General features: G+C 45.4%; 1 protein-coding gene, 1 long non-coding RNA gene and 1 pseudogene across 3 annotated transcripts in view; 2 read left to right on the top strand and 1 right to left on the bottom strand.

The window, feature by feature from the left end:
- The window catches only part of LOC110322760, a 20,474-nt gene extending 17,524 nt beyond the window's left edge, over nucleotides 1–2,950 (top strand). The window contains exons 5-6 of the long non-coding RNA XR_002380595.1: nucleotides 2,358–2,428; nucleotides 2,632–2,950. This is a non-coding gene — a long non-coding RNA (uncharacterized LOC110322760). The remainder of the gene's footprint in view (nucleotides 1–2,357; nucleotides 2,429–2,631) is intronic.
- A 1,575-nt stretch (nucleotides 2,951–4,525) lies between these two features.
- The window catches only part of Rab3b (RAB3B, member RAS oncogene family), a 61,885-nt gene continuing 42,280 nt past the window's right edge, over nucleotides 4,526–24,130 (bottom strand). The window contains exons 3-5 of the mRNA XM_021199923.1: nucleotides 20,460–20,578; nucleotides 15,517–15,641; nucleotides 4,526–5,086 (exon numbers count right to left, since the gene is read on the bottom strand). Of these exons, the coding sequence (XP_021055582.1) occupies nucleotides 4,899–5,086; nucleotides 15,517–15,641; nucleotides 20,460–20,578 (432 nt within the window). The 3' untranslated portion in view covers nucleotides 4,526–4,898. The remainder of the gene's footprint in view (nucleotides 5,087–15,516; nucleotides 15,642–20,459; nucleotides 20,579–24,130) is intronic.
- LOC110322952 lies at nucleotides 12,871–13,487 on the top strand (annotated as a pseudogene). The gene has a single exon (XR_002380615.2). The product of XR_002380615.2 is annotated as a 60S ribosomal protein L17 pseudogene (transcript).

The raw sequence follows: 24,130 nt of genomic DNA, 5'->3' as shown, positions 1-24,130 counted from the left end.
AGAGAGAGAGAGAGAGAGAGAGAGAGAGAGAGAGAGAGAGAGAGGCTCAAACAGAGGGCCTTGATATCACTCTATTAACTATATCACTGAGCTCACCTCGGCCAACGCCATTAAGATTTTGTTTTGTTGTTTTTGTTTGAGACCAGGTCTTACTCCATAACTCAAACTGGCCTGGAACTCACTATGTAGCAATCCTCCTGCATCAACCTCCCAACTGCTGAGATTATAGGTGTAAGCCACTATTCCTAGATGCCAGTACATTTTGAAGTGATTTGTTGTTTCTCAAAAACAAACGAACAAACAAACAGCAGCAGCAACTAAACGATGAACTGTCAGTCATGTTGGGACAGGTACTCCCCCCCCACTCTAAAAGATTTGTATTTGATCAACTACCAAAGTTGTAACTGAAAATTTTAAATTAAACCGAAGCGTGTAAAAGCAGCAGGCCATGGGTAGTGGGGGTATTTGGAGACTCTCTCCTGAAGAAGCTCTACAAAGGTGATTCGGGTTTCCTAATTACCTGTTCCCATAGCATCATGTGCCTTTCCTTCACAGCACCTCATAGTTTTGTATACACACACACACACACACACACACACACACACACACACACACGCACACGTTCTTTCACTGAGACAAGATCTCATATAGCTTAGCATGGTCTCCCTCCCATTGCCTATGCCGCTGAGGATGAGCTCGACCTTCTGACGCTCCTGCCTTCTCTTCCTAGTGCTAAGATTATCATCATGTGCTAGCATGCTCAGTTTACACCCCGCTAGGATGCTAGGGATCACGTGTTCCATGCATGCTAGGCAAGCATTCTATCCACTGAGCTATAGCCCTATAGTTACATTTGAGGGATGGTTTGACAGTGTCTAGACTAACCAGGCAGCTACATATCTCACGAAGGCAAGGACTGTGGCTAATTTGCCAGGGACATATTAGACATTGTGTTGCTTAATGAATACTTCATATAATAGACTTCCTCGGGTACCCCATGAAGCCCGATATCCCAGGAAGAAGCTTTAGAGCAGGGACGGGTGATGAGTGGTGGGAGAGTCAGGCCCGCAGGATATTTATTGTATCTTATGTTTTAAAGCTAAATTCAAAAAGGAATTGGGGCGCAAGGGTTCAACTGAAAACCCTTGAGATCTAGTTGGTACCCCTGCCTCATCTGTTTTTCATCCTAGGCAGTAGGAGGAAAAAAAAATTGGAAGGGTTTGACTCAGACAGAGGTAGATTCAAATGGTCCCAGGGCTGCCTTGGGTATATGTACTTTGCTAGGTCCGTTTCCTTCCCTGCCAAATGTTTCACCACATAAATACCTGACAAGCAGAGGTCATTGGTTTTTATCTGTGAAATATGTCCAGTGTTTAACGTTACAAGGCCCTTAGTGGGTACTTGAAAGAGGTGAATTTCTTCTTTGAGCCGATCCAAGACCCAGTCCTGGCTCCATTACTCAGGGGCTCTCCGGGTGTTTAGAGGAACCTTAATCTTCTCATCTGTGAAACAGGAGACTGGACAGGATCCCCTCTGAGCTACTTTCCGTATCTAATACTTGATGGGTCTGGCTCCGCTAGGTGCACCGTATCTTACTGCTGCTAGTACAAAAAAACAATGCGACAGGCTAGTGAAACCACCAGAAGTCACGAATCACTTTGTATTCGCAGACACACGTGCATTTAAAGGAGATTCTATGTACTTCTGGCCTATTTTCACCTCCTTAAAGGTCAGTGTTATCTTTAAAAAAAAAAAAAAAAAAAAAGACAAACCTTCTTTCATTTGGTTTGTTTAGGAAGATAAAATCTGGGACAAGTTGCCACTAACACATTTTATGCAGCTCCTACCTTGGTGGCTAATTGCGCTATTACTGTGATTGATGAACGCTGTACTACAGTCAGCAGGAAGTGGCTGCCTTCCATGAAACCGAAATGAGGGCATGGAGCAGGGCTAGGGAATTGCCATCTCGAAAGCAGGTCTGTTTGTCTGTCGCCTGTAGCAGAACTTGCACAAGAACGCTTGACTCTTGACTGACTCTGTTGATTATGAAGGGATGCTCACTCCTTTGAACTGGCTCCTGAGTAATTTTTGAAATAGCAGATTCAGTCTTTTCATGGGCGTGTAATACTATTGATTATAGGTGCTAAAACCACCCAGGCATTATGAAGACTCTGGTGTGAAATTAGTCCTAAGGCAGATGGGTGCTATTGCACAGAGAAAACGGCTTCCTCGACGCTGTGTGCAGCCTTATCATGTATAAGGCATATCGGAGCCCTGAGAAGGGAGTGCAGTGTTGTTGTTGTTGTTGTTGTTGTTGTTGTTATTGTTTTATTTGATTGATTGTTTTTTTCCCTTAGTCAAGGCTGCCAATCAAGTTACACGGTTGGAGCATGGAGACTGCTCAGATCACTGCCCGGGAGCCAGACAGGTATTCAGGTCTTGATCGACAGAGGCAGATACACACAAAGTCAGCACACCGTCGTAAGGAGCGATGGGCATTTTTTGCTTAAGCCCATGGGATCTGGTTGCCTCAGAAACGAATTCTGCTGGGCTCTAGATATCCATCACCGCAGATTAGTCCGAGTAGTTGAGCAATTCGTTACCACATCACAGACTTACATCTTTTCTCAGGTGGACTTGGGCCTGACAGCCTTGGCAGAATTCCAAGCGTTGGGATCACATTTATGGAAAAGAGCTGTGGTGCAGAATGTTGGTAAAAGCACAGACCTAGGGATGCACTCCCTGTCTTTGAGTCCCCAATCTACCATTTGCTAATTATTTGACCTTATGTAAACCAGAGCCTTGTTTCCACATCTTCAAGTGCAGTTGACTAAAGTGTCATGAAGATAAATAAGTTAATACATGGAAATTGCTGAACGATGTGTCTTGTAAGAGTAACATCTAACAAAAAAAACCCTGATTAAATGGCAGACATCCTAAATTCCAAACCTAAACTCTCTCTTCTATAGTTTATCAAAGACTGCAACATATCCTCGGAGCTGACTCTATTTGGCCCTTTCATTTGATCACTGGGCCTGACACCAGCTGTGTGCCTTTCCAGTGCAAAGAGCTGCACTTGAGTTGCTGTATTAGCATTTGTTCAGGATTATGTCCCATTTTCTAATTCTGCCTGCTTCCCCCTTTCCAGTTGGGCTGCTGAGGAGTACCTGACAGGTTAGGAAAGGTGAGTAAGATTGGGGGAAGACCCTCTGCAGAATGGCAAATGGATGTGCAGGTAGGGCTGCCCCTGGGAAAGAGTAGGCCATGACTCTTGTGCTTATGGGGTGAGAAGATGGGGGATCCACGCGTCCATTTTCAGTTTGAAGCAAAGATAGGTCCTGGCTATGGACAGCTCTGGTGGCTGCCCTGAAGACATGCTTGCTTTAAAAAAAAATGGACAGGGATCTGCAGCCCAGGCTGCCCTGGAACAGTTGATCCTTCTGCCTCAACCTTCAATATGCTGGGATTACAGTCCTGAGCCACCACTCCCATCTGATAGAAGGTGTGCTTTAAAAGAAAGAGGGTTGTGGGGAGCTAATGAAGTCCAGGGTGAATGTAAATTGTTGAACTAACACAACTATGTCAAAGACAACAATGCCTTGGGTCCATGGAAATAACAAAGCCTTCCCCTGGTCCACTAAGGATGTTGACAAGAGTGTGCAGAAAATATCAACCACAGCTTCCTGCTCCTGGCCACTACAGCCTGAGCTTGCTTCCCTCTAGAGAGCCCCCTTTACCTAGATCAGCTAATTCTCCTCATTTGAGTATAATAAACCCACCTCCTTGTTCAGAACTGCAGTTCCAGGCTGCTAGTCATAGTCTCCATCAGAGCCCGCAGCCTACCAGATCCCAACTTTTTTGTACTTGTGTTTATAGGTTCGGTTCTTCATTGCCAGTCACCGTAGGCAAGTCAATCCCAAAACCAGGCAGGCCACGTGCCAGACCTGGAAAGTCTGGAACTGATTTGTCAAACTAAACTGGGGAAGGAGCTCCTCAAGCTTCAAACTTTGCAGATTCTGGGGGCTCACGAATCAGTGACAAAGTTTATGGCATCCCAACGGTCAAGAACCAACTGGAGAAACTGGGTGTGATGGTACACAACTGTATTCCCAGCACTGAGGAAGCTGAGGCAGGAGGGTTAGGTTCAAGTTCAGCCTACATTAAACAGCACATGTGAGACTAGCCTAAGGCCATATCACGAGACAAAAGAGCAGGCTAGAAAGGTGAGACCTGTGCCCGTCTATCCTGCTTTTTCTCCTTCTGGTCCTTGTGCTTTTAGATGGCTTGGGGCCTTTGACATTTTGCAGAAGATAATCCTTCTCTTTTAAGTGTGTTTCTGACTCAGCCTCTGCTCTTCTGCATCACTAGAATCTGAGCTCTCCAGGGATTAGCACTGTCCTGTCACCACAGCAACTGCCCGGGCCCTGTGGGCATCCGTGGTAACAGGCTCAGGGCTCTGCAAACCAAAGCTTTGCTTGCAGCAAGAGAAGCCCCACAGGGCGCTTGATAGGAAACAAGCAGGTTGTACTTTGAGACATTTTCTTTAATAGTATTAGCTGTGCAAGTGGGCCTCACTTTACACACTGGCCAGCCCCCGCGGAGCGTGCGTAGGAGGAGGAGCTTGGTAAATGAAGGGAATTTTATTATATTTTAAGGACAGAAAAGATTCTTTCCAAGTCTCTATATTGAACCTTCTTCACAAGAGGGAGTTTTCTGTTGTAAAAGGAGTCTTCACCCACACAGTTACCTGCAGTTAGCATCTGTCACTGGGGCCATCTGCAGAGAACCACAGGGGCTGGCAAAGAACTCAGCTTGCTCGGGATTGGAGAATGGACAGTAATGGAGAGAAGCAGAGGAGAAGTGGGCATGACATGGGGAAACAGGAGGGTGGGCCTTGTCTAACAAGAGCAGTTCTGCTGCAGCAGAGGCGGGGTGTCTGAGAGCCGCGTCGTCTTGGAGGCGCCTAGCACGGAGGGGTCTGTGTCCATCGAGTCAGACATCTTATCACAGATGGCATCCACCAGACGCTCGAAAGCCTGCCGCACACTGATGTTCTCCTTGGCGCTGGCTTCAAAGAAGTCAAACCCTAGGGAGAAGAGAGATGATAAATACAGACTCCCCCATCTCTTCTGCCAGAGCCATTCCGTGTCCCCAGTCGAGTTCTTGGGATCCATAAGGCCAGAGCTCAGACACGAAGCACGGAGGTCTAATCCCATGCTCAGAGGACTCGGCCTCAAAGAGACAATACAGGTTAAGGGTTGCCTGCACAGGTTTTAAAACCAGGTAGATTTCGGCTCAGTTCCTGGCAAATCATTTTATTCTGCTTACAAATTAACGTCCTAGTTTATAAGTAGGGATGTTCTAATCTACCTTATAGAATTATTTCAGTGTGAGCTAAAATGCCTGTGAAGTATACAGCCCGGTGCCTGCGGAGGATCGAGGGACCTCAGGTGCTGGCTGAAAGAGTGATGTGTGTGTATGGAATCAGAGAGCTTCACATGTTCCAAAACATTTAGTTAATCCATTACCTCACTTTCTCTTCAGGTGGCCCACGGGGGACAGAAGGCAGGGAAGGGGTGTCGGTCATATTATACTCTTCAGACCTCCAGTGCTGACACCGGCCTGGGGAAGAAGGCTGGTGTGCCTACTGGTGTGCCCACTGGTGTGCCCATGCTAATTAAGAGCACCAGTGTGGAAGGCCAGGTTTTAGGCTTTCTGTTGGTTTGTCCTCCTGGGGATAGGTAGGATCCAGGACCTTGTCCAGACCAGCAAGTACTCTGCCACCAACCCTGCCTGCCCCGTGCCTTGTCCCTGTGAGGAGGGACTCCTCCTCCCTCTGACTCCACCCTGCCCAGCTCTGCTCTGTGCTCTGGAGGGCTGTTCCCTCAAGAGTCACAGTACATATGTGACACTTGGTTTGTTCTTCCATTGGTGTGGCCTCACGCTTTCTCTTTGGGCATCCTCCGTGTCTACTGGTCATCTCTTAGCTAGAAACAGTCACACAAATACCACCCTGTGTAACCCACACAGCAGCCTGGTGGGTTAATATTAGCATTGCTGATCTATAAATGGGAGAAAGAATGTTCTAGGAGATTGTGGAGCTCATGCAAGACACATGGCTGTTAGTGGGAACTGGGTTGGCTCTTGGGTTTGCCTGGCTCTGAGTCTGCCCCTCCGAAGTCCATGCAGTCTTCGCCCTCCACCACCCAATCCCATCCCCACTGCCATTGTGCTTGTGAGTTTTTTCCTCTTACTTCTTGGGTTTGTTTTGTTTTTCAGACAGAGTCTCAGTATATAGCTCAGGCTAGCCTGGAACTCACTGTGTAGCTCAGGCTGGCCTGGAACTCACAATCCTCTTCCTCAGTCTTCCAAGCACTGCGATCACAGGCGTGTGTCACCATACAGAACTGCCACTTTCTTTCTTTACAAATCCGTTTGCTTTTATCTGCTGGCCGTGGAGTCTGAATCTGAGCGAGCCACCGTACTTGTCTGAATCACTTAACCTCTGTGATTCTCAGACTTCTTGTTTGGCAGGGGTGTAGGGGTGGGGGTGGTGTAAGAGGAGGTGGGGAGGGGAGAGACTCAGTCTTCCACAGAGAACAGTTGTGAGGATGGAATGAGACCACAGGTAAACTGTCTGTTAAAACGACAGCTTCTCCCTGATGCTCCTTCCCCTCGTTTATCATCTCCCACAATAAAAGAGGCTCTCACCTCCCTCCTCCTTCTCACTCTGCCAGCTACAGAAAAGCTTGAACCCCAGGTACAAGCAAGGCTCCTTTCCCCTGGCCTCACAGCTTGGAGGCTCGAACTCCTTCTGCCAACCCCCCTCCAGCCGAAAGCCTCTCCAGTGGCCTATTTCCTGACCCGAGAAAGACAGGCTGAAGAAGCTCTTGCTAATTGCAGACATGTGATGAAGAAAGAGGCAGCTGCTGCCTCATTATCCTCAGGCCTCAGAAGCCCAGCAGCTTCAGAGACCCTTCAGCCTACCGTGCTTCCTTAATGAACATCACACAAACAGATTCCTTGGTCCTTTGACTGGCTTGCCCAGGAGAGGGGCCCCAGGCTTTCGCCATCAGTGTGGATGAAGATGAAGGCATGGGTCAAGGCCAGGCCACAAATCCTTTCTGAGGAATTAACACTGACTGGGGATGTGCCACATTATACAGGTGGGCAGTGGGAAGAGGCCTGGAAGCCAGCCTACATTTCAGTGTATTTCCATCAGCGCGGGCAAGCAGCCTGACTGCTTCTATCATCTGCCTCACATGGGAGTGTAGACAAGCTCAAGACATGCGAAGTGACTGTAACATGGATGCATGCAGCGTAATTCACCTCTCCAAATGTCCCCACCCACTTTGGTCTCAGCCCTTCCACTGTCTCCCAACTTCGTGGGGGAGGGAAGTCCCTCTTTTTCTTCAGTCTTTGGGGGTCAATCAACACAGCAGATTTTTATTGAGCACTGACATTTTGCCAAGTCTTTTACTAAGTGCCAAGGACCTGGGGAGAGCAAACCTAGTTCGAGAGGCTCACCAGTAAGAGTTCCAGCTCTTAATAGTTTGGAAACAGAATCCTGGTAGGTCAAGAAACGGCTCATCACTTCTGCTTAAGGGTAGGAAAACTAAGACTCAGGAGCGAGGGAGAAGCCGAGGATCTATCCCATGCCTCCTGGATTTACCCTCACTTGGAACAGTGACGGACAAGCAATTACATTCTCAGTCAAACTTTGGTCCTCTGAAACCAGAGGCCGAAAGGGGATGCAGGAACAGGAAGACATGGTGAGGGAAATATGGGGCAGCCTCCTGAAGTTAGCAGGAACGTAAGCCATATTAATGTTGGAACTGAGCAAAATTCATCCAACTTTTCCTTCTGCAGGACTCTGAGGAAGGCCTCCCATTTCCCTCTGCCATAATGCCTGCTTACCATATATGCTAGGAATCCATCTGACTGGAAGATCCTGAGAAGGGATAGGGTCATTTGTTGGAGCTCTGGCCTGAGTGAAGGCGAATGAGTGGAGATGAATGCTGAGTCAATGTTGGTTGAATGAAGGAGGTAGGAAGGATCGTTGAAGGTGTAATGGGATGTAACCAGCAGGGCTCATGATACTTCTGGCCTAGCAAGCATGCAATGACACGGGCAGACCCTGTGCTGTCCATGAGGAACACTGAGGTAAAGCACATACAGTCCTTACACTTGACAAGCTCCCAGTTCCGTGTAGAAGACAGACATAGCAGCGTCGTAGTGGTATGTGCTGGAAGAGTAGGAAGCCAAAGGATGCTGAGGACACAGAAGAAGTATCTATCCAAGGCTGTGGGCCAAGCTAGACTGTTTGGAGGCAGTGATGCTGATGTAGATGTCAGCTGGACAAAGACAGAACCGTGAATGTACACGTGTATGTCTGAAACAGCAGGACAAATCCGTGCAAACACGGGAAAGGGGCCTGAGAACACCTTTCTGTATTCTAAAAGGAGCTTGGCAGCTCATTATGCATCATGGTGGGACGTGGAGAATAAGAGGCCAGACCTGGTATGTCATGCCAAAGAGTATCTTCGCTGTTATTTCAAAAGTACCCAAAGTCTGCGAATTCTCTACTTCAAGTGACCACCTCATGCGTCTAGTCAGCTCAGAACAACTCCCAGTGCACTTTCAATTACTGGCAGGCTCCTGGAAGGCTCCTGATTAGCAGGTCCAGGTGGTAACCTTTTCCTCCGTTTCATTAATCAAGTGTTTCAGGAGCTGAGAGTCTAGTGTGGCAAAGAAGATGACAACCAATTAAGCAGACTAGTCACCCCTGGTCCCTTCCTCCCTCTAATTGGCTTTCAGAACAATGGAGTTTCTGCTGTCTTAAATGGAGTCCAGTTCACAACTGAAATGTTCCCCATTACCAAAATGATAGGTTTATCTTGCTTGCCAAAGCCAGCTGTTAGAGATCCACAGACTGAGCCCACACCTAGTTCGTGACTTGACCTCAGATTCTATCTGGAAATTCGCAACCAGCTAAACTCATGTCTTACCACAGTCCAGCTCCTGAATATTTCTCTATTCCCATGATGTTAAACTCTCTTCTCTACCCCGTCTATACCTCAGCATCCCTGCTGTTCACTAACCTTCAACTCTTGCTTCTTGAGTTTGCTGAGAGACTTCCTGTTTTCCTTCCTATCCTAGGCTTACTCTCTTTCTCAGGTGTTTTGATTTGTCATAGGAACAACTGACCCAACACTGTGGCTTAGTAATGTAGCTCAGGCTAGCCCCAAACTTGTAGTCCTCTTGGTGCAACCTCCCAAGCTCTGGGATTGCAAGCATTAGACACCAAAGTCAGGGGCATATTTTGTCTTGTTTTTTTTGTTTGTTTGTTTTGTTTTTCTTTTTGTTTTGATTTCGTGGTACTGAAAATTGAACTTGGGGCCTCACACTAGACAAGCACTGTATCCCTGAGCTACGTCCCTGGCCTGTTCATCGTCTCTCATTTTATTTCAGCTATGCTCTTATATGAAACTTGAACTATTTTGTCTTGGATTTGTGTCACTGGAATTAAAAGAGATCTGAGTAACTTCATATCAGCCTCACTGGCTTAAAACCCAAGCCTGTGTTTTTTTGACCTTTCGTCACTGTGCTAACACGCCTGATTCAAACTACTTGTGAAGAAAATGATTTATGTGGTTCCTGATTCAAGAGATTCAAAGTTTGAAGAGCGTACTGTAGGCTCTGCGGTAATGGCTGCCCTTTAGTTTTAGCTGCACTATTTCATAGTCACTAACAGCGGGAAGATCGGGAGCACTTGGCTGTAAGGGTGGCAATGGAATTGAGGATAACAGAAGGGAGGTAAGGTAGAACTCATCAGGAGATGAGAATGGTTATGGAATTACTAGAGGCAAAGGAATTGAGGCCATAGGAGCAGGAATCAGGAGCTGCAGACCCTGCTGATGTAGCTTGCCAAGAGGACGGGTGAGATGCCTTCTGCACCATAGCTGGGCTCAACCAGACGCCACACTCAGTGGAAACACATTAGTCCTCCCTCCCAGGAAAGTTAAACTTGTTAAAGATGCTGAAGTTTTCTTCTTATGGTTTTGTTTCTCGGGTCATAAGCATCTTAAGAGCAGGAAGCCCATTCGCTTCTGTGCTCAGGACCCATCAAGCACTCATGGGCGAGAGCATCAGAAGTCATGGGAGAGAATCCCGGTCATCTCTACAAGGAATTTTCCACCTCCACCCATTGCCAACTGGCCTCCCGAGCCTCCTTGGGGGAGGAATATACCTCCAGTTTCTCCAACACTGGGCTTGATCGTGTGACTTGCTTTACTCGATGAAAACGGGTAGAAGCCATGTGACCCAAGTCCCAGCAGACACTTTAAGAAGCTTTTTTTTTTTACCCATCTTGGACTGAATCCCAGAAGATTCCAGGAGGAACACAGTGACAACTAACAGCTTATTTGAAAAAAATCATTGAGAAATGAAGCTTTCTCATGAAAGCTGCCCCAAGTTGTACGTTAATACAATGTAATTAAAGAAACCTCACGGATGCTCCAACCGATGGTGCAAATATGAAGAGAAATTATGGCAGGCCTTTGGGAAACACTGTGGTAGAGCCCGACAAGAGCATTACAAGTTTGGGTCCCAGTCTCTGCTAAGGATCACATGAACGAGCTGAACCAGGGTGGTCTTTAAGAGTTAGCGCCATGGTTGAAGACATCAAGAACTACTAAATGTCCCACTTTGACCCCTGCTTCCCAAACAAGAACCAGACCAGAAACTGCAGGCAGGACTATCTGAACTTCTACCTTTGTGAGAAGGCAATGACTGCAAGGGGGGTGATGTCTCCGTGTGTGAGTGGTACCAGCATGTGTACAAGTCCCTCTGCCCAGTGTCATAGGTCTCAGCATGGGAGGACCACAGGGCAGAAGGCACGCTCCCTGGGAAGATCTAACCTGGCTCTGCCCATTTCCTCTGTCCTTCTCCCCAGATAGTAAAGGGGTACATGGGTGTACAATTGGATCCTTAATCATGGCATAACTACTAATAAGAAGTTACTGGAAAAGTTAAATAAAGAGCTTGAGTCCAAAGGCTAAACTTGAGTACTGAACTTGCCGACATTACTGCTATGGCATAGGAAGGTTTTATTGTCTTTGGGCAGGGGATGGAGCTCAGGTTGGTAATGTGCTTGTCTAGCAAGCATGAGCTCCTGGCTCAGTCCCAGCACTGAATAAAACCAGGAAGCGTGGCACGTGTCTGTAGTTCTAGCACGTGGAAAGTAGAGATAGGATTCCTGGCTCTAGAGCAAGCTCAAGACCTTCTTGGAACTTAGGAGACTGGGTCTTAAAACAAAAACAAGCAAGCAAACAAGCTCCCACACAAAACTCTCCTTCCTTTGTAGGCATATTTCTCTTGTATCCACCTCTAACAAACATCATCCTAAATTAGAAACAAGAAAGGGACCGAGAAGCCCTCTTCTGAGGTGCACACGGAGACAAACACCCTATATAATGTTATTACTTCCTGGGTAGAGGAAATTTTTTCTGTACTCCCAAAGATCTGCTCTCTTTTGGTGTTTCTAAATCCTCATCCCGGGAACTTGGAGAGTTCAGAGGCCACACACAGCTTCAAATATTAGTTGATGGCCATGTCAGTAGTCTTGACTGAGTGGGCTAAGACAGGAGAAAAGAAGTCCCATAAGGCAGAAAGCAGTGTTATTACTGGCCAGCAGACCACTGAACTGCACATCTGGGAAGTCCAGCTATGGACCAGACCCAGGAGGCCACTGCACCCTCAGGGTGACCTATCCCCTGAGCCTCCCCTTATAGCCAGATGTTGTGTGGGCAATCAGATAGATCAGAGAAGCCCCAGATTCATAGCTCCCCAACGTCTACAAAAAAGACACTTCTCTCCCTTGGGTGTGTACCAAAGCTTAGCATTTAACCTGTAAACTAGATGAGTTCTCTGAGAGAGAATATAGCTAGAGCAGAAGGCCCAGCTTTTCTGTATATCCTGCCCAGGCTTTTCATCAGGAATGTCAGCCACTGTACAGTGAGCCCCAAGGAATGGTTCACTCCTCAGGGACAGTGAAGCAGTGACCTGCTTGATAAGGACCAAGACTCCTCTCCTTAGATGTGTCCTCCTCCACAGTAGACTATTTGGCCAGCTAACAAATGATGTCAACCCCATTCTGAGCCATTTTGACATTCCCATTTGGGGAGAGCTGTAGAGGGACTGGGTTTAAGTTTCCAGGAAATTCACCAGGCTTTGCTTGTTTTGAATGTCTTAGAAAATTTTCATTTGATTTAATACGCTCAAAGGGCCTCAACCCTAGACTGAGAACTACAGGTAACTAAGGAAGGGGAGACAGTCGTCCCCAGGGACGAGCACACCAGCCGGCCATCAAGTGGGCCTCCCTAAAAACATATATCTACAAGTAACATTTTATGGACTAAGCAGGTTGTACTTATATATGTAGGAATATATTTACATATATATGTGCATTTTAGAGAGAGCAAGGGGGTACATGAGAAGAGCTAGGAGAAGGAAAGGGAAGGGAGAGATGTAATTATATCTTAATTTCAAAAAACTATTCTAAATTTTCTATTTTTAAAATAAAACTAGTTTGATTAGTTGTTATAGTAAGATTATTAATCAAAATTATTCACAAATAATAGCTCTGTTGGGGCACAATTTATATATTATACAATTCACCCACATATATAATTTTTTATTTATTTGTATAATTATTTGTTTACTATCTGTCCTTGTTAGTTCCTTGACAGTGGAAATTACATATGCTCCCATTAATTATATCCTTAGTGCCTTGGCAGAATTATATGTTTATATGGCTCAGAGTTTATGCTTAATATATATTACTCTTTTTAAAAATATTTATGGCTCTTCCTGGAAGTGGCCAGAGGCCACCTGCCAAGATGGTTCGCTACTCGCTTGACCCAGAAAACCCCACAAAATCATGCAAATCAAGAGGTTCNAACCTTCGTGTTCACTTTAAGAACACCCGGGAAACCGCCCAGGCCATCAAGGGTATGCATATCCGCAAAGCCACCAAGTATCTGAAGGATGTCACTTTAAAGAAGCAATGTGTGCCATTCCGGCGGTATAATGGTGGAGTCGGTAGGTGCGCCCAGGCCAAGCAGTGGGGCTGGACACAGGGACGGTGGCCAAAAAAGAGTGCTGAATTTTTGCTGCACATGCTTAAAAATGCAGAGAGTAATGCTGAACTTAAGGGTTTAGACGTAGACTCTCTGGTCATTGAACACATCCAAGTGAACAAGGCCCCTAAGATGCGCCGACGAACCTATAGAGCTCATGGCCGGATTAACCCATCCATGAGCTCCCCCTGCCACATTGAGATGATCCTCACTGAGAAGAAACAGATCGTTCCAAAGCCAGAAGAGGAGGTTGCACAGAAGAAAAAGATATCCCAGAAGAAACTGAAGAAACAAAAACTCATGGCCCGGGAATAAATTCAGCATAAAATAAATGCAGATAAAGTTAAAGGTCAAAAAAAAAATGTATGTAGTGTATGTGTATGTGTGTGTGTATGTGGTGTGTGTGTGTGTATGTTGTGTGTGTGTGTGTGTGGTGTGTGTGTATGTGTGTGTATGTGGTGTGTGTGTATGTGTGTGTGTATGTTGTGTATGTGTGTGTATGTTGTGTATGTAGTGTGTGTGTGTGTTTGCTAGAGGCTTCAACTCCAGTTGTCAGGGTTGAGCCTTTGCCTGTTGTACTGTCTCACTGGCTCTCAATATATATTTTTCAGTGAATAAATGGAATACATGAATATTTACCCTAAGCTAGATCCTTGGGATGAAACAAACCATACACATTTCCTGTTCTCAAGGACCAAGAAAAGAGACAGACATGCTCAGGGAAACAGTAGGGGCAAACTCAGAGGGTTGTATAGCATAGAGATGGGACCCTTGCTCTGTCTAATTCACTAAGGCCATCTTCAGCGCCTCCTTATCCCCACTCCTGTGTTCTGTAGTCTACCAGTCTCCTAGGGGTTGCAGCTTGGGATGACTAGAAGTTACTCAAGTGTGGGCTTCAACACAAGCTTAGTGTTCTGAGAACAAAGTGGAGACACTTTCTGCACGGAGACCTTCATTGATAAAAGAACAACAAGACCCAAGATGAGCCAATGCTCCTACGGAGTACTTAGGGTTTCCTCATCTCTAGTCCAGACTATCTTAGGCATGCACACATACACACACACACAGCGTACATAGCACACGCAGATTCACATATGCACACATGCATGTATAATACAAATACAACACACAACTCACACTTGCATATCCTAGAGTTTACCCAGCTATAAACCCCAACATCTGTGCTCTAGGATTGTCAGAGCCTAACTTTAAACTTTACGCCTCAACAACAAAGCCACTTAGAGTGAGAAATTTATAGTAAAACCACCTAAAGACTCATCTAGTCTCTATAGGAAGACTGCAAACTTTCTGCAGACATAGAAAGAACTATTCTCCATGGCAATCTTACATCAGACGCATATGCGTGTGCATGTGCGTGTGCATGTGTGTGCGTGTGCGTGTGTAGAGAGATAGATAGATGATAGATAGACAGATAGATATATAAAATGAAGACTGACCTTCCCACTAAAGATGGGTAAGGGTTCTGCTACGTGGCACTGGGACATGGCACTGGGACATGCCTGGGCATCTGGGCCTCAGTGGAACACAGGGGTCAAAATGCCACCTCTGGAAGAGTCCTAGCAGCTCTGAGCTGCAAACCAGCTGCAGGGTTTTGCCTTCTCCTATGCTGACTTTTGTCATGAATTGTGTTTTTGTGAGAGGCATCCATTTACATGAGAAAAATGGCACGGAAAGGGCTATTATGTTCAGCAGTTTCCGGAAGAATGTGTGCTATTTTTCGGCCACATTCTGGGCAGAGTCCGCTCTATAGCTGCCAGTGAAGAGCATAGCTTCCCTGGAGCAATAGGCTTGTTTTTTATGGTAAGGACATGCCGAACCACATAACAGATTATGTTTTACTCTTTGTAGTGGTTGCTAGGAAGCCCGGAGACAATATTTGGCCTACCTCTTGCTGGTTCTGGTGCCCAGGAACTTGTGACATACAAATCTATCTGCCTCTGGTTTTCTACCCTTGCTAAAACTTTCTCATTTATTTATTTTTTTATTCCCACACTACGGTTATTTTTAATAAGCTATCTCAAGTACTTTGTAGATGTACCTAGTTTAAAAACAGTGTTCACACATTTAAATTTTATTTATATATTCACTATAAGAAAAATATAAATGATGAATTCCCTAGAATCATGAATACAAAGTCCATATGTATATGAATTAAATATAAATCAATAACATAGCCACACGGAAACATTATTTATAATCACGATTTACCTTAATGTCACAAATAAAAGCTCACTCTTGTTCCCTATTTGTTCCACTTCACACATGCACACATACATGCACACATGCACAGACATGAACACACACACACAAGTACATACACATGCATGTACATGCATACATAGTGCCATATACATACCGAGCTGCTCTGCCAGGAGCCGGCCCTTCTCAGTTGGGACCACTCTTTCCTCTTCCATGTCACACTTATTTCCCACGAGAATGACCTGTGCGTTGTCCCAGGAGTAGGTCTTAATCTGAGTAGCCCTAAGAAGAGACAGAAACATATTGACCACCATCTTCCCCCACCTTTCCAACTCACGTGGTGAAGGATGTTTTGGGACACTATCCAGCAGGCATGACATGGCTACAACCATCCTGGAATCAGAGCCCCTCTGATTCTCTATACATCACTCACAGAAGACTGGACCTGTTAACATTCCCTTGCACAGGTCTTAAGTGGATCAGTGTATGACTCATTTCACTCCAGAGAATTTTAAGTGATCTCAGATGTGTAGGTATTTAAAATAGATTGACAAATCAGACATTTACTAGTAATAAATCACAAGGAAATTTATTGTAAAACAGTTCTTTGGTGTATATAGATGTACACTGTTACCATTTATTAAAGACTACAGTAAAATGCATATTGGGATAGATTTGTTTGTCTTTAAAGTTTTTACACAAACAATTAAATCTTGGCTGAATATTTGACACTGAGAGACAGTGTTTTTAACATTAAAAAAAAAATAATCGAGCAGTGTGTGGTGGCTTATGACTTTAATCCCAGCACTCAGGAGGCAAAGGCAGGCAGATAGATCTCTGTGAGTCTGGGCCCAGGTTGCTCTACAGAGTGAGTTCCAGGACAACCAGGGCTACATTGAGATACCTTGTCACAAAAAAATCAAAAGACCAAAAATAAAATAAGATAAAATTTAAAAAAAAAATTGAGGCAGGGGCTAGAGAGAGAACCCAGCAGTTACAAGCACTGGTTGCTCCTAGAGAAGACCCAGGTTTGGGTCTCAGGGCCTACAGGGTGTTCATAACTCCAGTTCCAAGGGATCTGACGCCCTCTTCTGGCCTCCACAGGCATTGCATGCATGTGGTACATAAACATACACGCAGCTAAAACATTCGAACACATCAACTACAAATACATAATTTTTTAAAAGAGCAATAAAAAAAAAAAAGATGCGGCAGTGTTTCACTATGTAGACCTATCTTGCCTGGGACTTACTGTGTAGACCAGACTAGCCTCAGACTTGTGGAGATCCCCCTGCCTCTGATTTTCAAGTGCTGGGACTGAAGGCGTTTGCTGCCTCTACATGCCCAGAGCACAGCGTGTGTGCTGTATGTTCAGAGCAAGACTGTGCTGAATGAAACGCTGTGATGCACTGTTGGAAACACCTTGGGTTCATGATATATTTGGCTTTGAGTTAAATTTCCGTTACTGTGTGTTCAGTTTTCTCAAGATCCCTGTGTTCAGTCATGTGAGCTCATATAGGATTGCAGCTCCCTGTGTAAGAAGCTTTGCCCTTGGAGGAGTGGAAGGAGGGTCATCAGACTCTGACCTGACCTCATAGCCACTCCCTCCCACCTGTTTCTCAGTGCTCGTCTGTCTGTCTGTCTGTCTGTCTTTAGGAGGTGCTATAAGACTTGATTTTTTTTTTTTTTTGAGACTTTTGACTTTGAGATAGAGTCTCGCTGTACCTAGGCTAGAGTGGAACTCAGTATGCAGGACAAGCTGGCCTCAAACTCAGAGATTGTTCTGTTTCAGCTTTCCCAGTGCTAGGGTTCAGGTACGGGTTCTTCACTCGATGATGAGATGTTTGTTGGTTGAGACAGGATCTCACCGTGTAGACAAGTCTGGCCCCCAATTCATGGAGATGCTGCATTGATCTCTCAAATGTTGGGATTTTATGTGTGAGCTACCACTACCTGGCTCCATCCTGAGACCTTAAAAAATACTTTTCAAATATTTTTCTTTTCATTTTTTTAAAAGTAGACAGGTATAACTTCTATAATTAGAACATGTTGAGAAGAATAAAATAGGGACTCTGCACAGTAGACATTTTGGGGAGGAGAGTGGGAAATGGGCCTAAATCTCTAACTCCCATTAGGCAAGATGATCCCTTTTTGGCCCCTGCAACTCCACCATGGTATCTCTTCTACTGGGCTAAATTCTTTTCCCTGGGGGCAGGGACAGGCCTCTTCATCTTTGGGATGCCAGCCTCCAGTGGGGAACATACAGCAGAGGATGGCAGTGAATGTCTAGTGAACCACTGGTCTAGGAATGGCTAATCCTGAGACATAGACTGACTCTAGCCCAACCTGACATTGACACTTAGTCCAGCTGGACCCTGGCGACAACACGGGATCTAGTTGTGATTCTATTCCTCAAACCAACCCCACCACCGACTTCCTTGAAAGCCCTCTGTCCCCTTAAGAGACAGAATCACTTAGCCAGCAATTGCTGCGGGGCCCACCAAGAGCCAGGCTCCACTCTGGGTACTGGGGCTTGAGTGACTGAGACCAAGTTACTTGGAAGGCAAACTCAAAGGTACCTGGGAGAACGGACACTCAGTCTTCAGACTCAAGGCAGTACCTGAAGCCAGCCCCTACTCTGTCCTTTGCTCCCCCTTTTCCTTCCCCCACTCCTCTCACCCCAGCCTCTCTCACCTCCCAGATTAGCAACGAGCTCAGGTTATTCTTAGAAACCCATCACCAGGTGTTAAATTCACCATGTTCCCAAGGCAGAATGAGCAGAGACGGATGGTGACAAGGAGAGGGGTCACGGCTGACTGGGAAGGAGCAGTGTGGTGACAGAGGTGGTCACGCCACGGGAGGTGTGGCGAGACACAGAGAAGGGGGACGGAGACAGGAAGAAGGGAAATCATAACTGGAAAGACTAAGGAGAAAGAGGAAACAGTGGGAGAAGAGAACAGGAGAAATGTAGAGTGGAGTCGTCAATGCAGGGATGCACAGTGAGAACCTGTCTCAGAGTCCACTAACACTCAAACGAGGTAGGACCCAGTGGGGAGTAATCAGGTCCCAGAGGGTGCCACCTTTTGAAGGACTGGGTGTAATTCTTGAGCAACCCTAACTAGTTCTTATGAGAATTATAAAAGAATAAGCCTAGCCCCCTTCCCGCCGCCATAGCTTCCCGTATTCCTCTTGATCTTTCTTCTTGCTCGTACTTTGAGGATGATGCTGTCTACCGTGATAATGACACAGCCAGGAGGCCCTTGCCAGACTCAGTGCCGTGTGGTTTCACCTGCAAAACTATGAGCTAAGCAAATATATTTGCATTATAAAGCTCTCCCCACGCCAGTATTTTGTTATAGTAGCAGGGAACAGACTAATAGAGTAGATGTGGGCAAGAAGAAGGCGAGGCCGGTGCTGGTCAGCACTGGTGCTGGCTACCTCTGCTGATTAGGGACACTAGGGACACTGGGGATCAGTGCCTCTGTCTCATGTCTTGCTTTTCTCTATGAATGATAGATACTCCAAGAAGGAAGACCCAGAGGCTCTCTGGAGGACTGTGATGATTTCCATTGCAAACAGAACGCTTTTTGAACATGGATGGATATACTCAAGCCCAGCTCAGGCATAGAGAGATGCTAGATGTGATCTCATTCTCCATGGTATGAGACCAAATGATTCTCCAAAGGAATGCTCCTGAAACAAAACTTGGGAACGAGTTCATTTCCAACTCAAAACTCATCACCTATAGGGTAAAATTCCAGCTTTTTTACCCACAAACCCACAAAACATCCCATGACCTACATACCTACATTCTCTTCTCTTCTCCTCTCCCCTGCCTTCTCTCCTTTGCATGCATGTGTGTGTATATATATATATATATATATATATATATATGCAAATATCTTTGCACTATAAAGCTCTCCCCACCTAACTAGTTCTTATAAGAATTAAACAAACATTATATATACACATGTGTATATATATATANTATCTTTGCACTATAAAGCTCTCCCCACCTAACTAGTTCTTATAAGAATTAAACAAACATTATATATACACATGTGTATATATATATATATATATATATATATATATATATATGTATATATATATATATATGTGTGTGTGTGTGTATGTATATATACATATATACATCATATATACATTTTTTTTCTTTCTGGACTCCTTATCCATCGTCCCTCAGGTTAACTCCTGTTTCTTTGCATGCACGTCCTCAGCTCCACGATGCCTTCCTTCCCTGACACCGGCAGCTGGACCAGAGAAAAGCCCCCTCTGGGTTCCATGGCCCGTGTGCCCCTCTTCATCAGCACAGTACTGCTGCTGGCTTCTTTTCATCAACTTAACACAAGCTAGAGCCACCTGGGAAGATGGCCTCAGTCGAGAAACTGCCTCCATCAGATTGGCTTGTAAGCAACTCTGGGGGGGGCGTGTTTCTTGATTAACGGTTGATGTGGGAGGGCCCAGCCCACTGTGGGTAGTGCTACCCGCAGGTGGTCCTGGGTTGTCTAAGGAAGCTATGTTGCTCAGCTGTAGGGGGCAAGCTGGGAAGCAGCATCCCTCTGTAGTCTCTGCTTCAGTTCCTACCTCCAGGTGCCTGCCTCGGGTTTCTCCGCCAGCTTTCCTCGGTGATACATTGAGACCTGGGAGTTGTAAGAGGAAATAAACCCTCCCTACCCCACTGACTTCTGGCCTGAAACAACAAAGAGAAAAGCAGGGCAGACTCTTGTCACCTGGCATTTTTGTGGTCTGCCTCCTGGTTTGATTTCTCATGTCACCCAATAATTTTTGTTTTGTTTTGTCTTGTTTTTTGGTTTTTCAAGACAGGGTTTCTCTGTGTAGCCCTGGCTGTCCTGGAACTCACTCTGTAGGCCAGGCTGGCCTCAAACTCAGAAATTTGCCTACCTCTGCCTCCTAAGTGCTGGGATTAAAGGCGTGTGCCACCACGCCCAGGCTCACCCAAGAACATCTTAAAACCAGGAGCCATGGCAGATTTACCTGGGTTTCTTTAACACATAGCACAGGCTTAGCACATGCTAGGTTTTCAAGAACAGTTTGGCAAGAGAATGAATTTGGTATTACCAGTCCTGGACAGCATTGAAGGACTCCTCGTTGGTGATGTCATACATGAGAATGAAGCCCATGGCCCCACGGTAGTAGGCTGTGGTGATGGTCCGGTACCGCTCTTGCCCAGCTGTGTCCTGAGTGAGAAAGGGAAAGAATCAGACTCCTAGTAAGTCTGTTGGCATCCTCAAAAGTCCCCGAGGCAATTAACTGGCAATCCAAGGCATATTTAAGGAGCGCTCGTTATGTTTATTGCATTGTGGAGTCTAAGGAGAACATGATATTACCTCGCAGAAATTACTAAGAAAATAATTATCATCCCAATGGAAAAATGGACAAGAGGCATGAATAACTTACAGAAGAAATGTAAATGGGTAATCATTATATTAAAATAACCTATATTCTCGCTTTAATTAACATATGGTGACTGCACATAATAATCAGTTTCAGCATGGCATTTCCATATATACATGCGTTTATTATTTTCTGCATCCCCATTACCCTTTTCTGTCCTCTTCTCCTGGTCTTCCCGCTTCCCTTTCTCCTCTCACCTAGTTCCCTTTCCACATTTATTTGTTTGTCTGTCTGTTTGTTTATTTATGTTGAGCAATGAGTTCCATCAGGGTTGTTTATAGAGTCCTGGAAGAGTAATTGTTTACAGAAGTATGGGCTGTTTATATCAGTGGCTATATTACTAAAGCAAATGGCTCTCCCTTCCTCAGGAACCATCAAGATCTTATGGATGCTCAGGGAGGAGTAAGGCCTCGTCACCTTCCCCCCACACACACACACACGAGAGAGAGAGAGAGAGAGAGAGAGAGCGCATTATCTGTTCATAGGACCTGGCCAGGGGAAGCTTAAGGGCTTTTCTTCCTCATTTGAGAAGATGTTGACAGACCCAATCGTTCACAAACTTTCCACAGTTAATCTCAGCTCGTGTGAGATAAGAAGTGCAGCAGCAGGGCTGATGACCTGGCTCAGTAGCGAGGGCCACCCATCATTGATGCTGACGACCAGAGCTCAGTTATCTGGGCCCACGTGGTAGAAAGAAAGAATGGATTCATGCAAATTGATCCCCGACCTCCAGGAAGATGGTCACATGAAGCCAAGGACCAGGTAACAAGCCACATAGTAGAACTCAGAATAGAGTAATGGAATTATTGAGATATGAGCTAGTCTGGGAACAGAGCCCTAGCTTTTGGCCTAGGCATTTACTCATATATGAGAAGTCTCAAAGGGGCTTGAGAGATGGATCAGCAGTTAAAAAGCACTGATTGCTCTTCCAGATATCCTGAGTTCAAATCCCAGCACTCACATGGTGCCTTACAACTATCTGTAATGGGATATAATTCCCTCTTCTGGTGTCTGATGTGTGTAAAGGCAGAGCATGTATATGTATATGATGTATATGTATATGAAGTTTCAGAGTCATTGATTGTTTCTGGGAACAAAGTGGTCAGAAGGAAGAGCCATAGTTACAAAATACAGTGAGGGTAAGTGACTTTCCCAAAGTGATAACAGTGGTGACAAAGAATAGCCTTGAGTCCAGGACTTCTAAGTCCAGGGCACATGCCACAACACCTCTGTCAATGAGAGACTGCTTTATCTACAAGCATTTACTGTGTACTGTCTATGACGATGATGAACATGAACAGTAAGGGTGGTCTGAGTTCTAAGGTGACACTACTGCACCAAGTAACTAGACCCTTAAGGCCTTGTGAAATACATGTTAGTACTCTAGATTGACAGATGAGAAAACGATGGTTTGGAGAGATTGTCTAATAAGCATTAGAACTGGGATCCAAGTCTATGTGACTTTACACCTATATAATATATATTTGCATAGCCACGAACCATACTGTGTGCAATGTAAAAAAAATGGAGTAAACACCATCCCTGCTTCCAGGAAGCTTCCGTAGAGCTTTCTAGAGAGGCTAAGACTTAACACTGAACTAGTAATTAACAATAGGAGACCAGATCTACAGAAGTGGCACAGAGGAAAGGTGACCTGAGTTCAGCTGAGGGAGAAACAGCGTTGGGGAAGTTACAGGGGCTGTCAGAAAGCAGAGTCATTTTATCTGGGTAGGCTGGGCTCTTCAGTAATAAGGGATCCCTAACCCTTAACAGCTCAAACACAGTGTTGCTAGGTTTTCCCACCATCAGCCTGTACCCATCATGGCTGGCACTCTGCCTTGTGTCTTCCTTTGTCCGGGATAAAGACGGACAGAGCAGATAGGAAGAGAGCGCAGAGTCATAGCCCATAGCAAGGATTCTTTGAGTTTCTATTTTCCCCGTTTCACTAGGTGAAGCATATCAGCTACCTAGGCACAACTTTCAAAGTGAAAAGAAAGACAATCCTATCAGATACTCAGAAGAACAAGAAATGTATAGTAAACAGCGTGAGGTTCCCACAGGTGCTGTATGCAGTAAGCCCAGGAGCTGCACCTAAAGAGGAGCATGGGGGAGGATACCGGGGCCTTCTCTAAGGCGGCTTTCTCAGCTGGGAAGTGAAGGAGTCGTGAGCAATAGTGAGAGGGTTTTTATTCTTTATTCTATCTATCTATCTATCTATCTATCTATCTATCTATCTATCTATCTATCTATCTACCTACTGTATGTGATGGGGAGGGGCATTTGCATGGGTTCAGAGGACAATTTTGTTTGAGTTGGTTGTCTCCTTCCAACTGCAGGTTCTGGAGACGGAACTGGGTGGGTCAGGCCTGCATAGCAAGAGCTTTTACCCACAGAGCCATCTCCCCAGCTGTGGAAGAGTTTTTGCCCAAGTACTCAGGGATTTAAAGAATGGTAGGAATGGAAAACGAGTAGGTAATAAAGCTTGAAAGAACTCTGTATGCTGTATCATGGGGTCGAGGCTTTATCTTGTGGAACAGCGCTTTGAGGCAGGAGACATAATTAGATTAATGGTGTGGCACTAGGATTGGCTAGAAGATTTTTGTAGTGGCTCAGATAAGATCTGATAAAGCTATTTTAAAATGAAATGACTAAGGGCTAGAGAGTTGGATCAGCAGTTAAGAGCACTGGCTACTCTTAGAGGACCCAAGTTCAATTCCCAGCACCCCAACATGACAGGTCCCAACCATCTATAATTCCAGTTCCATGTAATTAGATGCCATCTTCTGGCCTCAACACACACTTGGTACACACAGACATACATGCAGGCAAAATGCCCATACAAATAAAAAATAAAGTAAAATTAAAAAATCTAAAAAAATTAAAAAATGAAATTATAAGGTATAATCAGATGCAAAGATATGAAAAATGAAGAATGCAAGCATGCCTGTAGTCTCAACATGGGGAGGCTGAGGCAGGAGGATTAGGAGTCCAAGTCCAGCCTGCATTACACACATAATGAGTTCAAGGCCAGTCTTGACTACATCACAAAATCCTGTCTTAAAGGAAGAAGGGAGTAGAACAGGAGGAAGAGGAGGAGGAAGGGGAGGAAGAGGAGGAGGAAGAGGAGGAGGAGGAGGAAGAGGAGGGGGAACAGGAGGAGGAGAAGGAGGAGGAAGAAGAAGAAGAGGAGGAAGAAGATGAGGAGGAGGAGGGGGAGGAGGAGGAGAAGAAAGAGGAGGAGGAGGAAAGATAACAGCTGTCCTGCCAGGACTCAGTCTCTCCATGCTCTTAGCCACTCCTCTCTGGTCCAGACTTATAGAGCCTGGGTTAATGAA

The sequence above is a fragment of the Mus pahari genome, chromosome 6, assembly GCF_900095145.1.
Source record: "Mus pahari chromosome 6, PAHARI_EIJ_v1.1, whole genome shotgun sequence".
Taxonomy (NCBI): Eukaryota; Metazoa; Chordata; class Mammalia; order Rodentia; family Muridae; genus Mus; species Mus pahari.
This window is presented reverse-complemented; position numbering and strand designations above follow the sequence as displayed.